This window comes from Bubalus bubalis, chromosome 1, assembly GCF_019923935.1.
Source record: "Bubalus bubalis isolate 160015118507 breed Murrah chromosome 1, NDDB_SH_1, whole genome shotgun sequence".
NCBI lineage: Eukaryota > Metazoa > Chordata > Mammalia > Artiodactyla > Bovidae > Bubalus > Bubalus bubalis.
In genome coordinates, this window is record NC_059157.1 from 157,588,998 (window position 1) to 157,606,330 (window position 17,333).

The window sequence follows — 17,333 nt, forward strand, 5'->3', positions numbered from 1 at the left end:
ACATAAAGTGGGCTCAGGTAGAAGTAATCTGAGCCAATCCTGGGAGACTGAATCCCAATTTAGATAGACTATGAGGGATCAGCAACAGAGGAAGTTCCTGCCTAATAGCAATGGAAAGAAGCTACCCAGGGACAAGGAGCAGCAGGCAGCTGTGATGAGGGCACTGTAACCAGCAGACTGTGTGCAAAAGGCAATAAGGTAGGTGCCAGTCCCAGAAGACAGGGAAGAAAAAGCAGAAACTCAATTTCCAAAACTGGGGGATGAGCCAGAAGTGAGGTCCCAAGGGACAAGGTAGGAACCCAGTCACTAAAGTTGGGTCAGAGGTAGTTCACCAGGCGCGAGACTGACCAGACACGGGAGCCAGAGCCAATGACCTTGGCTTAGTAAGTGCCTGGGGCTGGAATGGAGCTGATCCTGCAACAAGGGCCTGCATGGAACTCAGCCAGTTTGTCAGCTTTGCAAATCTTTCCACTTCTTTACTTTAAGTTTATTACCATAGTTGTCGAAATAGATCATGTTTCACAGCATCTGTAGCTGCTACCTTATATTCTCTTTTAGAGATTCATATTTGCATGGATATGAGTTTAAGGAGACTTTCAAGGTTTCACTTGTACCATTTTTTCTCAACACATTGTCACTTCCTTGCCACAGAATATTATATGCAGGGCTTAGAGAAACATTCTGTTCAGTTAATGACACTTTAAATATTGCTCTTTTCTTTGATTCATTTATATATAATTAAATTATTTCTCTGAACAAATATAATTTTAATACTTTGCTTTTGGTTTCTAAGTTAGTGAAATCATTAATTACTATATATATGTGTTTGGGGATAATGAATTCATTCTGGCTTCAGATTGGCAAGAGATATCAGAAACATCTTAATTTCACTCAATTAATTTAATTAAAGCAGAAAATTAAGCCCCTAGATTTAACAAACTTTCTTTTCTGGTATTATTTTAAAATAACTACTAGATCCTCAACAACGTTTTATTATAAGTCTTTAATGATTTGCAAGTTCTTTAGATAAGAAATTCTCATGGCATCTGATCCCATCACTTCATGGCAAATAGATGGGTAAACAGTGGAAACAGTGGCTGACTTTGTTTTTCTGGGCTCCAAAACCACTGCAGATGGTGACTGCAGCAATGAAATTAAAAGACGTTACTCCTTGGAAGGAATGTTATGACCAACCTAGACAGCATATTAAAAAGCAAAGACATTACTTTGTCAACAAAGGTCCGTCTAGTCAAGATTATGGTTTTTCCAGTGGTCATGTATGGATATGAGAGTTGGACTATAAAGAAAGCTGAGAGCCAAAGAATTGATGCTTTTGAACTGTGGTGTTTGAGAAGACTCTTGAGAATCCACTGGACTGCAAGGAGATCCAACCAGTCCATCCTAAAGGAGATCAGTCCTGGGTGTTCACTGGAAGGACTGATGTTGAAGCTGAAATTCCAATACTTTGGCCACATGATGCGAAGAGCTGACTCATTTGAAAAGACCCTGATGCTGGGAAAGATTGAGGGTAGGAGGAGAAGGGGGCGACAGAGGGATGAGATGAGCCAATGGCATCACTGACTCGATGGACATGGGTTTGGGTGGACTCCGGGAGTTGGTGATGGACAGGGAGGCCTGAAGTGCTGCGGTTCATGGGGTTGCAAAGAGTCGGACACGACTAAGCAACTGAACCGAAGTTCAATAAAATCTTGATTAACAAAGGAAACTACTTAAAAGGTATGGCCTAAGCCATCTTCACCACTTTATGGTTGGCTTCTTTATTCTTGCTTTAAGCATCAAGCCCAGAGAAACAGAGGTACTGCTGGCTATTGGTTACCTGCTAATCGATTTCAATTTGATTTCCTAATCCACCTAGTCCGTGCTATGGACCAATCCCCTTTTTATTAGTTTCAGGTTAAGGTACTACTTTGAAAAGTTTTTTTAAAAGACGTGTTGTGTCTAAAATGTGACAATTTTGTTTGGGCTTTTTTTTCCTTTTGATTTTGAAGGAAGATTATGCCTCTGAAAAATGTTTAAACAAACATTTTGCTTTAAGAACTCACTGGTTCACTTTGAGTTTTCATCTAGGCTGATTAAAAAAAATAAAAACGAATTCATGACTAATTCTAATTCCATCAAATGGAGTTCCCACACAACATGCTGGACAGGTGGCCCTCCAGCATCTCCTCTTACCCACTGCTGCGGACCCACTGGGGTGATACAATAACTGGTGACCCATAGAAGTCGAAAACCCTCACCAGAGTGGGTTAATTTCAAAAGTACAAATGATACATTTTATTTCATCTCTGAAAACAAAAACAAAAATGTCCACATCTAATGAGAAACTGAACAACTATTCCCAACTTCAGCTGGAAATGGTATGTTAATAATTTCTTCACAGTAAGGCAGGGTATAGAGAAGGGTTTGGAAAGATACCTTTCATGAAATATTTTCCCATACTTACTTTAATAAAACATAATCATTGCTACTATGTCTGGCAGCGCTAACTTCTAGATCAGGTGGCCCATACTATGATTCTAGAATCTGATTTCTATCAGCAAACATTTACCTCCATTCAGAAGGGTATCTCCTGCAAGTCTGCCTTTAGAGAGTGCAAGAAAGCATTTTGGGTTGTGTGAGGAAGCAGGATCAGAAGAGCATCTCTAGAATTATCTTGGACAAGAAGGCATGATTTATTAATCCCTAAGCTTACTCACAAGTGGTAAAGAATCTGCACAGGATGCAAGAGACCCGGATTCAACCCGAGTCAGGAAGATCCTTTGGAGGAGGAAAAGGCAACCCATTCCAGTATTCTTGCCTGAAGAAATCCATGGACAGAGGAGCCTGGTGGGCTACAGTCCATGGGGTCACAAAGAATTGGACATTACTGAGTGACTAACACACACACAGCCTACTCACAGGACGCTCCCCCAGCTCTCTGATTTAAGGGAGGCCCTTTTCCCTGAAGCTCTCTCTCCGTCAGCACTCCACACACTGAAAAACAAAACCAGCCTCCTACCGTCACTCTACACAGCTTCAGATCATTCCTCTCTACTGGGTTTATTTAGGCTTCTGCCAGCTGACCATCCCCACTTCATCTGCTTTATCTCTGTTGTCTACTAAATTCCTAGACATTCATCTTTATTAAAGACTTGACATCTCGCTCAGTCTTTCCTACCACAAATGTTCTACCATGTTCCCAGATAACATGAGGGACTACGTGGACAATTGCTGCTACTATCTAACTTAAGAATTTCTTACCCTTACAAAGTCTCAGGACCTTCACCTCCATTCCGCATTCATATCTGCATTTTCAGGGTGATGTTCTGATGTTATCATATGGAATAGTTACCTTTGACATCTTTTACTTGCGTCATCTACACGTCAGCCTTCCCATCCTCAGAAGCTTTTTCACTTCTTTAGTCCCTCTGCACCAGCTCTTCTACTTTGCTGAGAATTCTTACTTCAGGTCTACTCTGCTCTTCCTTGGCTTTTCCTTTACCTTCTATTAGGCTACATCCTATGGTGCCATCATTTAAACTGTCATCTCACCAGAGAATTTATTCCCTTCCCCTTGCAAATGAGCCCACCCTGAATGCTCCCTGCCACCTACCTTTTCCTTCCAACTTTAGGTTAAGATAGTTCAGAATATTTGTATAGAATTATCGATTGACTTGTTTATTATCAGTCTCCCTTTTTACTGCATGCTCATTTTGAGCAGGGACTTTGTGTTGTTTACTTCTACATCTGCAGCAACTGGAACAATGTTCAGTAAATATCTGTGGAAGACATTATCTGTGATGCTGGGAAAACCCTGTAACTGCTTAGTTTAATGCCATTTCAAATAAGAAAACTTCAACAGGGCCATTAATTCTGTGCAAAGCCTTTCTACACAGGCCTGGTTAGTCTTTCCTTTCAACTCCACACACTGGCCCTTTCCAGCCTTCAATTTACAATTACAAAGCCTGTAATTTCTCTTACAAAGAGAAAACTGAAGTAACTGGGTAATGTGTCACACAGGTTCCCATCCTTGCCAGCCTCTAACCATACTAGCACTCACACTACCATTGCCACTTTCCACCTGGTAAGAGAGGAAGAGGGGTTCCTCCTCTGTTTAATAGTAGCCCTGCTGTCTTTTCTCTGAACGTATCCTCTCTTATGTCCCCAGGAACAAGATCCATCATTTTTCCCATCTTCCAATGGAATCTTCAATCTCCTCCTTCATTAAAAAAAAAATTTTTTTTTAATGTAGACCATTCTTTAAATTCTTTATTGAATTTGTTACATTTTGCTTCTGCTTTATGTTTTGGCTTTTGGGCCATGAGGCATGAAGGATCTTAGCTCTCAGACCAGGGATCAAACCCACATCCCCTGCATTGGAAGGCAAAGTCTTAACCACTGGACCACCAGGGAAATCCCAACCTCTTCATAGTTTCATAGTTTCATTTCTATCTTATCAACCTCTCAGCTGCATTTAACTCCAATGATCAGACTCTAGCTTTTAACATACTCTCTAATTTCTTCCCGTGTCCCCTGGCTGAGTGACTGGCAACACTTATCACCCAGTTTCCCAAGCCAGAAACATCAGTTACATTTTACTCACTTCTTTTTCACAACCTCACATATTTACTTTATGCCTATATTTACTCCTAAAGATCTCTCAAGTCCATCTATTCTCTCCACTCTGTTACCATCAAATCCAGGCAACCATTAGGGTTATGGTTAAGGGGTAGTAGACTAATTCCCTGCCCACAGCCCTTCTTTAGTTACAGTCAATGAACCTTCTCAACAATTCTGATCTTCACTGAAAACTTCATTCCATAACTTTTCACTGGTATTGGTAGACGGTTCAAACACTTTACCATGGAATCTACCATGGACTACAAAATCCTGTGCCAATGCTGACGTACCCTTATCACCCCTACTCTCACATCCACACGCACGTCATCTATGACTTAGCCTTATAGTCATAATTCTAGTTCCTTGATCTTGCTAAGCTCTCCCTCATACCCAGGACACAGAAATAGTATTCCCTTGTATGGGTAAAGCTCTGTCTCCGCTTCACCAGGCTGGCGTGAGCTAGCAGGCAAGCTTGACAATGCCATACCTCTGCTTAAATCCTTTAGATGCTCCCTAGAACATACTTATGAATTTTCTATAGACTTGAAGAGGAATTACAACCCAGTGCAGTCCACATTACACTCCAGTCATCATGAACTCTTTGCAGACCCTACACTTACCCACGTTTCCCAGGCGTATTGCATCCAGCCTGTGCACATGCTGCCCTCTGCCCCACTGGCCTGCCAACCCCTGCCCGGCCTTCTGAACCAGCAGGCGATGTTTCCTCTTGCAAATGCTTTCCTGGCCCTGTTACAATCACTCTAGCTGCCAAGCTATGTAAGGATTGATTTGGTTTTAGGTGCTCCGTTCTCAGAGCGCCTGAGGCACACTCTGCTTCTCTCTGCCCTAGCACTTACCCAAACCACATGGTAACTTTGTTTATTGGTCTGTCATGCTGAACAGACTGTCACTTTCCTGAGGGCAGGGTATATCTAAGTTCAAACTCCCAGTGTCTAGAAAAGTGCTCAATATTTAGAAAGTGTTCAATTAATGTTTTGGGGAACTATAAATGAATGAAGAGAGGAAGAGATGAGGAAAGATGTTGTTCTGAAGTCTCTATGGAAATATCCGTGCCTATATTATACTAGGAAATTCAAAGGAACAATCCGGGTTCAGCTTCTCCATTTTAATGAGTTAAAAAAAAAAAACAAACAAAAAAAACAGGCCCAGTGTCCTTCATCTCTGACTTAGTTTTCACTGAGTAGCACTGTCCAAAACTGCATCTTTTAAAGCAATCAGTTGGTTACATATAACTTCTTGTAAAAATGCAAATGCCTAGGGAATTTCTATATACCTTAATGTCACTTTATTTACTTAAATTCCTTTTCTGCCAACATTCAGCAGAAACCACTCTGCTGAAGGACTGGGAACTTTGTGTGTCAGGGAAAAGAGATAGGCTGGCATGGGTATATTTTAAAAGTTTCCCCAATTATCGTAATAAGCAGCCATAGTCGAGAATCACTATTGCTCAGTGCTTCTCAATCCTTACTGTGCAGTGTCCTCTCCTGGCAATTTGACTAAAAATGCAGTTGCAGATTCAACAGGTCTGAGTTGGGATCTGAGAATTTGCATTTTTGCAAGTTCTCAGCTGATGCTGATGCTGCTAGTATGTGGACCACACTGTGAATAACAAGAATCTAGTTATTCTCCTCTTATTGTAGCCCTCTGGCTTCTTTACTTTTAGGGTTTAATCACTGGGGAGGGAAGGGATAACAGTGAGTGTCTGCAAGGGTGAGCACAGAAGAGCTATGTGTTCAAATCAAAGTGTGCCTGACTGATTTCACACACACCCAAAAATGTGGTTTGCTTTACAGGAAACATGGATGCAAGTGCCCATTACTAATTTTGCTCATTTTACCTGATTTGCAGGCTGAACTGTCACTCCTTGTGCTAAGATAGAGCACAATAGTCAAGGAAAATGTTAATAAGAGATGACACATTTTTACCTGAGAGTATCTAAAATATACTACTTTCTCTCTCTCCCCCCCTCCAACCCCTACCTTCTCTCTTTTTTAGATGCACCTTCCACTTAAAAAATACGTTGACTGCCTTTTGATTCCCAATAAATAGATTTTTACCCTTCGAAGATCAGCTTTAAATAGTGCATCTGCAACTTTCATGAAAGAACATATTAAATGGACTACATCTTTGCATTATACCTGTGGTGCATCTCCTTGAAGAATGCATAAAATGAAATGCGCTGTCATTAATCTTTGCTGTTTCCCTGTAAAATGAGACACTTTTAATTTCAATTTTGTAGATAAGGAAAATGGAATGCAGAGAGCTAAACTGACTTAATTAAGATCACATACTAGCAACACAGGATGTGGCCCAAACTTACATCTCAGTTCTTTGGTGCTGCTGGCTTTGTGGAAAAAGAAGCCATAATCTTTCCAAAGATTTTGCCTTAATTATTCATAACACATCTCTTTGAAATAAAGTTTACCCTTTAACAGTCTTTCTCATGCACATATCTATTACTGGAAGTTCTCTATATTCTAGTCATCTAATTATTAACCTATGTGGTTCATAAAAGAATTCAAAGTGGCCTTACAGGGATATATAAAATAAAATCGTATACATCAGCTGAGAAAGAAAAAGGAGGGCAGGGATAATGCTAATGAATCAAATGTATACAAAGAGGTCCTATCATTATAGGTTAAAGACAAATCTCTTGACATATTAGTAGTCAGGGTGAAAAGGGAAACAATTCACAGAGCTCTCGGGAAAAACCAACACCTTTTCCCAGGAGCACGATTATCCCCAAGAACCACTCTGTGGTAGACCCTGTATCCTGCCTTTGATTAAGAGGTGGTTGATCTACCTGGCCTACCACACCACATATATCCCCGACTTCCTCTGAAAATGCAACTCCAATACATGCAAACAATGCTTCCCATGTCCTATTCTGAAATAATTTTAACTTCCTAGTTGATTTACTATTTCCATAGACTTTTCATCAATATAATGTTAATGTAATCAGATAATAGGTACTCACTCAAACTGAGAAGCTTAAATTATTTAGAGATTTGGTAGGCATAGAAAATGACACATAATTGCTTTGAATTGTGGAAATGGGAATCAATGGACTCAACATTTACTAAAGATAGCAAGTATAAGATCAAAACAGAAGATAACTACTTATAAATGGACACTGGAGAGATGGAAAAAAGGGATAAGGGTGATTTTGCTGCTTTTAAACCATATACCATAAAATTCACACAGTGACTTTTAATACATCTACATATTTGTACAATGATCACCACAATCCAACTCTAGAAACATTCCATCACCCCAGAATGTTTCCTTATGTCCATTTGTGGGAATCCTTGTTCCAATCCCATCCTGTAGGCAATAGCTATTCCACTTTCTTCCCCTATAATTTTGCTTTTTTTGTAAAATAAACCTTAAGATACCAAATGAACTTATCAGACATTGCCATTTTTTTTCCCTTTAGCCACTGAATCCAATTTATCTATGTTTTGTATACCTTGACCATGTACTAAAAAGAGATGGTGCATGACTGCTTAAAATCTACCTAGAAGGTAAGAAAGATATGTTATATATGAGTGTACCTATCACATAATTGACTCCCTTTCTTGGAAAGGATCTGACTGACAGATGCTAATTTAGACTGGAGAATTTTTGAAGCAAGTATTTTTACACAATTGTCAGGAGACTAGTGTCAGGGAAGCCCAAAGCAAATTGCCACATGCCACATTTAAATTAACAAAGCTATGCTTCAGCAGTCTTCCCACTAAGATACCTGCTGTGTTCTTATTGCCTGAAGGATTTTTTTCAAGCTTAATTACATAATGAAATCGCCTCATCCACTCTGAAAGGCCGTTACATGGCTGGCAGCTCTCATGAGCCAGTCTGCAGTCTTCAGTGTACTCATCTAGTTGCATCATTTTTCTTCTTGGAGGTTTCTCGGGTGTCAACAGAAAAGGAAGGAGGGACAATGGCCCATATCAATGCAAATATTCCTTGTTGTTGTCAGGAAAAGGCCAGTTGCTAATAAGATGCTTCACTGAGGTCACTACCAGGATCTGGCCCTTGCAGAAACAATCAGATATTTGGAAGGTTCATTTACTTCAAAGATTATAGCTTCAGCCACACAAAAGTGATTATATATCAGAATAGGAATACATTATCTCACCAAGCTGAATATATCTATCAAGTGAATAGAATGCCTCCTTTCCTGTATTAATATTTAATACTCATCAAAAGTTTGCTTGGTGAGTAGAGAATTAAAATAAAGAAAATGGATAGTTCTGAGAGGTTCATCCAGGTCCTGGTGCTCCACAAATCCCTCAGGACTGCCACAATTGCACAGTGTACAACCTGCACACCTGTACAGGTGTTCCTGCTGTCTTGAGAACTGGACTGATCATGTCTCTGAACTTGGTTTCTCTATCCCCTGGAGAGTTGAGGACCACACGGCTAACGTTTGCTTCTTTAAACGCCTCAATTCCAAGTTGAGTTTGATGTACTAAAGTCACTGATAAAGTTGCTTACTGTTCTCAGTACAGTAGCTTGGTTCTTGGTCAAAGAGATACTCATTCTTCTCCTTCTCAGTTTGGATTTAATTATTTCAGTTCTCTGAGAGTCATTTATGTCCTTTAATTCCAAGCTCTAGCACGAGGGGAGGCAATTTGCTCTCAAATACTGTATGTACAAGTATAGAGCATCAGAAGTTTGACAGATGCCTAATTTTCTTTAAGGCAACATGGAGAAGTGGTCATGAATACAGGCTCTAGAGCCAAGCTGCCTGGAGTGCAATGCTAGCTCAAGTTTGTTCATCTGTAAAAAGAATGTATGCTGCTGCTGCTGCTGCTAAGTCGTTTCAGTCGTATCCGACTCTGTGAGACCCCATAGACGGCAGCCCACTAAGCTCCCCAGTCCCTGGGATTCTCCAGGCAAGAACACTGGAGTGGGTTGCCATTTCCTTCTCCAATGCATGAAAGTGAAAAGTGAAAGTGAAATCGCTCAGTCGTGTCTGACTCTTCTCGACCCCATGGACTGCAGCCTTCCAGGCTCCTCCGTCCATGGGATTTTCCAGGCAAGAGTACTAGAGTGGGGTGCCATTGCCTCCTCCGAAAAGAATGTATATAATGGTACCTAATTCACAAGGTCACTATGAGGATCAAATGTAAACTGCCTGCAACTGGGTCAGACACACAAACAGTCAATAAGTGTTAGCTATTATTATTCTATTTTATTATCTCCTATTTTTACTTTATTATATTCGATTATTATTCTCCTGTATTATACCTCTCTATTAATCTATCTAACATATCTTCCTTATTTTTATATGTTACACACAATTTAGTAATAAAAGACTAGTTTAGCAAGAGACACTGTGTATGCATGTTTAAGTCTTCAAAGACAGGCCTCAAATAAAGAAAACTATAGAAGGGTGTATTACTAGTTCCCTATTGCTGCTACAACAAACTGTCACAAACGCAGTGACTCAACAGAAATGCATTATCTTACGGCTCTGGAGGTCAACAGGGAAACATTCCTTCTGGATACGCTAGAAAGAACCATGCCTTTCCCTTTTCAGCTTCTAGAGGCTACACACTTTCTCTGGCTCATGGCTGTATTACTCCAATCTTGGCTTCCTCTGCTTCAGTTCTCACATCTTCCTCTCTGATTCTGACCCTCCTGTTCCCTTCCCCTTGTACTGGGTTGGCCAAAAGGTTTATTTGGGGTTTTCTATAAATGGTACCTGAGTGGACATTCTAGCCAACCCAATAAGAACTCTTGTGATCACATAAGACCATCCAGATAACTCAGGATAATCTCCCTGAGTTATCCTTAACTTAATAATCACATCTGCAAAGTATCCTCTGCCTTATAAGGTAACACATTCACAGGATCCAAGGACAGGAAGTGGGCATCTCTAGGGAAGCATTATTCGGCCTAGTACAAAGAGAAAGCATTAGATGATCTCCTGAGATTACTTAAGCCAGTGGTACTCAACTGGAGATGATTCTGCTGCCCCAAGGAGACATCTAGCAATGTCTGGAGACATTTTTTGGTTGTTACAATTGGGAAATGGTGCTACCAGTCACCTAGTGCAGAGAAGGCAATGGCACCCCATTCCAGTACTCTTGCCTGAAAAATCCCATGGACGGAGGAGCCTGGTAGGCTGCAGTCCATGGGGTCGCTAAGAGTGGGACACGACTGAGCGACTTCACTTTCACTTTTCACTTTCATGCATTGGAGAAGGAAATGGCAACCCACTCCAGTGTTCTTGCCTGGAGAATCCTAGGGATGGGGGAACCTGGTGGGCTGCCATCTATGGGGTCGCACAGAGTCGGACACGACTGAACTGACTTAGCAGCAGCAGTCACCTAGTGGTAGAAGCCAGGGATGCTATTAAACATCCTACTTTTCACAGGACAGTTCCCTCCCCACAGCAAAGAATGATTCAGCCCAAAATGTCAACAGTAATGAAACTGGAAAACCTTGATTTAAAGTTCATGATTCTTTGACATCTCAGTAAGGTTTCAGTGCAATGGAAGACAGTTTCAAGATATAGATTTACAGAGACATTTGAGAAATTACATTCAGGCTCTATAACTCCATGTTTTTCACAACCTTGTATGGTAAATAATATTACTCACACTTTAATAGTAGGGTTTTGAACACTGCCATAACTTGTTAAGTAATGTTTGTTTCATTTTAGGTCTGGTGTAATTGCCAACATCTGCTGGATCATCAAAAAAGCAAGAGAGTTCCAGAAAAACATCTATTTCTGCTTTATTGACTACGCCAAAGCCTTTGACTGTGTGGATCACAATAAACTGTGGAAAATTCTTCAAGAGATGGGAATACCAGACCACCTGACCTGCCTCTCGAGAAACCTATATGCAGGTCAGGAAGCAACAGTTAGAACTGGACATGGAACAACAGACTGGTTCCAAATAGGAAAAGGGGTATGTCAAGGCTGTATATTGTCACCCTGTTTATTTAACTTATATGCAGAGTATATCATGAGAAACGCTGGACTGGAAGAAGCACAAGCTGGAATCAAGATTGCCGGGAGAAATATCAATAACCTCAGATATGCAGATGACACCACCCTTATGGCAGAAACTGAAGAGGAACTAAAAAGCCTCTTGATGAAAGTCAAAGAGGAGAGTGAAAAATTTGGCTTAAAGCTCAACATTCAGAAAACGAAGATCATGGCATCCAGTCCCATCACTTCATGGGAAATAGATGGGGAAACAGTGGAAACAGTGTCAGACTTTATTTTTTTTTGGCTCCAAAATCACTGCAGATGGTGACTGCAGCCATGAAATTAAAAGACACTTACTCCTTGGAAGTAAAGTTATGACCAACCTAGATAGCATATTCGAAAGCAGAGGCATTACTTTGCCAACAAAGGTCCATTTAGTCAAGGCTATGGTTTTTCCAGTGGTCATGTATGGATGTGAGAGTTGGACTGTGAAGAAGGCTGAGCGCCGAAGACTTGATGCTTTTGAACTGTGGTGTTGGAGAAGACTCTTGAGAGTCCCTTGGACTGCAAGGAGATCCAACCAGTCCATTCTGAAGGAGATCAGCCCTGGGATTACTTTGGAAGGAATGATGCTAAAGCTGAAACTCCAGTACTTTGGCCACCTCATGCGAAGAGTTGACTCATTGGAAAAGACTCTGATGCTGGGATGGATCGGGGGCAGGAGGAGAAGGGGACGACAGAGGATGAGATGACTGGATGGCATCACTGACTCGATGGACGTGAGTCTGAGTGAACTCCGGGTGCTGGTGATGGACAGGGAAGCCTGGCATGCTGCGATTCATGGGGTCGCAAAGAGTCGGACACGACTGAGGGACTGAACTGAACTGAATCTTTCATAGTGATGCATTTTTCAGATAAGCAAGTTAAAGTATGTATTATAAACATCATTTTTGTGTATATTATAAATATTGGGTTGGCTAAAAAGTTTTTCAGATTTTTCCATAACAGCTTATGGAAACCCTGAACTAACTTTTTGGCCAAACCAATATTTAAATTTATAGAGGTTTAAAGGACAAACATGGCACCCCACTCCAGTACTCTTGCCTGGAAAATCCCATGGACAGAGGAGCCTGGTAGGCTGCAGTCCATGGGGTTGCTGAGGGTCAGACACGACTGAGCGACTTCACTTTCACTTTTCACTTTCATGCATTGGAGAAGGAAATGGCAACCCACTCCAGTGTTTTTGCCTGGAGAATCCCAGGGACAGGGGAGCCTGGTGGGCTGCCATCTATGGGGTCACACAGAGTCGGACACGACTGAAGTGACTTAGCAGTAGCAAAGGACAAACACTAAATTTCAAGATGATGGACAGGGAGGCCTGGCGTGCTACAATTCATGAGGTCGCAAAGAGTCGGACACGACTGAGCAACTAAACTGAACTGAACTGAATGGCTTGACCTCCATCCCTTGACTTCATAGGATCAAAGAGAGAAGTACACTTGCCATGACTTTCCCTTCCACAGAGAGAAACATCTAAGCTAAAAGCAACTTTTACTTAAAATAAACACCATGGGTATCAATACCTAAACTTTCCAATGCTCAACAATTTCTGTGCTCAGATTTGAACCTTCCCAACCTTTTAAAGTAATCTATAGAATTGCTGGTGGGAGACTTTATATTTTTTTCAACATCCTTTTCTCCATCTTTCTTTTCCATCCATTCCCCTCTTTCACTCTCTCACTTTTTTTTCTTTCCAAAATTTCCCCCAGAGTGTCCTTAATCTATAGAAACTTCCAAAAGTGACAGTTGTATTTTCTGACATAGAAAGTATTTTCTAAGCAATAGAGGACTGTGTGTGTATATGTGTGTGTGTATATGTGTAAGTAGAGCATGAAAACTCTATCCATAAGTGTAAGTTTCACCATTCTCCCCACAGGGAGGAATAGTAAGTAGGAATACAAACGTATTCTTAACAGCTTGTGAATCAACAAAGCAGAATGAAGAAAAACATACAGCTATTCAACAATCTTGTTTATCACGGAAGTTATTTCTATTGTATACGTTTCTCTGCCAAGATACAGTTCTGTGAGGCATTTTTTACATTTGGTATGATTTCTAAGCTACAATTAAAGGATCGAGTTTAAATACATTTTAATGAGTTAAGTCTGGCAGCCACTATCAAAAAGAGCCAAAGCCTTACCCCTAAACATTAAGTCATATGTAAGATTTCAGATTCCAAATGTCACATTGCTCATTGGGTTGGTATCACTGAAGAAACCTTCTCAGATCTCTAGGGTACAATCACCTAGATTGTAGGTGATCCTACAAATCCTAGGAATCAAAGGATCTAGTTTCTTCAAAAATAAAATCCAAGAAAAAAAAGTGAGAGGGAAAAAAAGAGTGCCTGAGAGAATCTACAGATTAAGAGACTTAATAGGTCTGTCAAGTGTATTGAAAAACAGAGAATTAGAAGTCAACACATAAGTGGGGTTTTTTCAAAACTGAACAGCATGAGCATATAATAGGGAAGTGGTAGAGAGAAAGGAGGGATGGGACCCAGGGAGAGGGCAAGCAGTAATTCAGACAACTTGAGCACTACCAGCTCTAGCACAGAGACCCTGGACACCACCCAGCCAAGGGACCTGTGTAGCCGTTCCCCTGAGGAATAAGAAAACTCTTTGGTTTCTGGGAAGGCGTTTGGATTGGAAAGTACATGTTGTTATGCTGAGGTGCAAATGGCTGGTATCCTAATCAGGTTGCCCTTAAGCTACCCACATCATGTCCCAGAATGTCTATATGGCTAGTGCCCTTGAGATCCAGGGGTCCGGGAAGGGGAGGCAAAAAGAGCACATATACACTCAGGACATTAGACTACAACCTATAATCCCACAGTTTTCCCATCATTATTCTGCACAAATCAGTAAATAACAAAAAACCACATAAGACAGTCCAACAGAAAACGTTTAATTTGTGACAGGTTATTTCTTAGAAGAAATGTAGACACTAGAAAGGAAGTTTAGAACCTCTTGCTAAAGGGCATATATATTATGTCCATATCCAAGGTGTTCACATATCTGCTACCACCTTTCTTCTCTTTGTCAAAATGTTCTTTATTTCACCACACTCTAATTGATATGACGTCTAAAAGCGTCATATACTTTTCTGTTCCCTTTGCTGATTTTTCTTTTCCTTCTATTCTAATTCTTGATGTCCTCTTAATTTCAACCTTATACTTCTCCTTTTAAGAACCCAACTATTTCTAAGGCTTCAGCCATCCCCTCTTGGCTGACAGACCCTAAATCCACTGCATCTTTACTGTCTTGCTGTCTATCTTCACTTCGATATTACCCTGACTTAGACCCAACAGGTCTAAATCCACATTAATCACACCGCCCCCGAAAACAAACTTACCTAACTTCGTTGTTTCTGTGTGAGTTGCCACAGTCTCCCAAGTCCCTTGAGGTTTCATACTTGGTGTCATGTTCAAAGTATTCATATCCTTCATTTAGCAAGTCAGTGCTATTGAGCCATCCAATTGTTTCATTGCTTTTTCATCCCACCGTAGGCAGCCCTCCTCAGCTCATACCTGAGTTAAAGAAGCAGCCCCTACCTGCCTACTCTCCCTAGCTTCTCACTCAGTCCACCTACCCTAGCATTCCCAGAATCACCTTCCAACTATTGCCTTATTGAGTGATCTGTTTAGGAAAATATCCTTTCCACTCCTACTACAAAATCAGGGCTAAACATGAATTTTCAATGCTCTCTGTAACTTTTATCTATCAAGTCTATACTTTCACTGCTTCTCTACATGATTTATTCCTGTCCTTTCTCCTAGTTTAGAATTTTCTCTTCTATACTTCCACTTCCACATCCTAGACCTGCTTTAAGACTCCTCCCAAATCTCAGTTTCTCTATCTTGCTTATGATCTGCATTGAGAAATTTAAAACTAAATGATACGATGTGTGCCATTTCAATGCACTGATTTTCTTTCTCCAATTACAAGGCAAGCTTCATAAAGCTAGAGACACAGTTCTCCATCTCTACCCTACCATATACTCTGGGGTTCAAATGAGTGAATTCCTTTTTAGAATGAATAAATTAACTATCTACTACTTAAATGTATTTTTATTTTCTTTGACTATAAATTAGTGATTTATAATAAAAATATACACAAATATAGAGATATATTAGCATTTGATTTTTAAATATTTATACATTAATTATAAAACTATTCAATTTAAAAACCACATTCTTACCTGATTTTATGCACTCTGATGACTTGCAAATACCATCTAGAAAAAGGAAGATATATGCATAAATACTTGCAATACATGTTTTCTATTTTCTCTCTACCTTTTCTTCTTTTATAAACTATCAATTAAATAATCAATTCCTTAGAGCAAGAATTAAACCCCAAGTATTATATACCACTGACAGAAGTTAGAAGAAAATAAAGAGGAATAAAATAAGCAAATCCTACATTTTTAAATGAAGAGAATGTATTTCTTATATCATCTCTGTCCCCTAAGCCCTTAGTACTATTAAATTGAAATATCAGTTGTTTTAGTCTGATAACCATACCATTTTTTTTCCCATTTGTGAAAAACTTTTAAGACTCAAATTAGACCTCTTAAATTCTCGTAAAGCTGTTTAGAATTTCAATGACACAACAAAAGTTGACCAAATGAAGTTGGTTTTAAAATTGTGAACATTTTCATCAAGTAAAATTATACATTAGAATCTTCATAAAATAAGTATGCGCGCACTAACTATACTTGGCAATTAATAACTTAGTTCAAGCATAAAAAAACATTGTACTTTAGTCAAAGTTAATTGCTTTGGCATATTGATATTACATTTTATAAATGAATCTTTATATCACACAGTCTTTAAGTGTCTCTCTCCTTAACCTATTGTTTAATAGGCGGGGAAAGTCGAGGATAAAGACTTCACTGTCTTCTGCGTGTTTGTGGGCACGAGTGTGGGAATAACTCACCATCATAGGTTGCATAGAGAGCAATCATTGTCACTGCAATGATGGTGAGCAGCAGGACGAGGACGGAGAGGCTGATCTCCAATGGGGTCCATCTCTGTTTCTTCTTTGGCTTTGGTGTGTTGATATCAGTTATATCCATCCGACTTTCTGATCTGCCCATTACCTAAAACCTGCAAAAAACTGTTTTTTAATTTAAAAAACTAGTCATAACAAATAAATAGATAAAACGAAGAGATCTATACCCAATTTTCTAAATGCCTAACGTGGCTGAATAAAAGTAAAAGGCTGCTGCTGCTGCTAAGTCGCTTCAGTCGTGTCTGACTCTGTGCGACCCCATAGACGGCAGCCCTCCAGGCTCCGCTGTCCCTGGAATTCTCCAGGCAAGAACGCTGGAGTGGGTTGCCATTTCCTTCTCCAATGCATGAAAGTGAAGAGTGAAAGTGAAGTCACTCAGTCGTGTCAGACTCTTAGCGACCCCATGGACTGCAGCCCACTAGGCTCCTCCGTCCATGGGATTCTCCAGGCAAGAGTAATGGAGTGGGTTGCCATTGCTTTCTTCAGTAAAAGGCTAACTCAGTATAAAATTAGAAATAGAAGTTTTTTTGCTGAAAGTCAAAATTTTGATTCTGAAAGCAAGGAGTATATAGTCATATAAATTAGACAGATCCTGGCCACAATCTTTCAGGTTTTTTGACATATCACTAAAGATCCAAGCAAAATTAGACAAGGAAACTTGCTTAAATACTCAC

General features: G+C 40.1%; 1 protein-coding gene across 6 annotated transcripts in view; it reads right to left on the bottom strand.

The window, feature by feature from the left end:
• MME (membrane metalloendopeptidase) overlaps positions 1-17,333 on the bottom strand; it is a 117,581-nt gene that overhangs the window by 95,489 nt on the left and 4,759 nt on the right. For 5 of the 6 annotated variants that reach the window (XM_025289508.3, XM_025289510.3, XM_025289509.3 and 2 more), the window contains exons 2-3: positions 16,585-16,754; positions 15,845-15,880 (exon numbers count right to left, since the gene is read on the bottom strand). In XM_025289508.3, the coding sequence (XP_025145293.3) occupies positions 15,845-15,880; positions 16,585-16,744 (196 nt within the window). In that variant the 5' untranslated portion in view covers positions 16,745-16,754. Of the gene's footprint in view, positions 1-15,844; positions 15,881-16,584; positions 16,765-17,333 lie in introns of all 6 variants that reach the window. The other variant, XM_044945622.2, reaches the window with a different exon arrangement.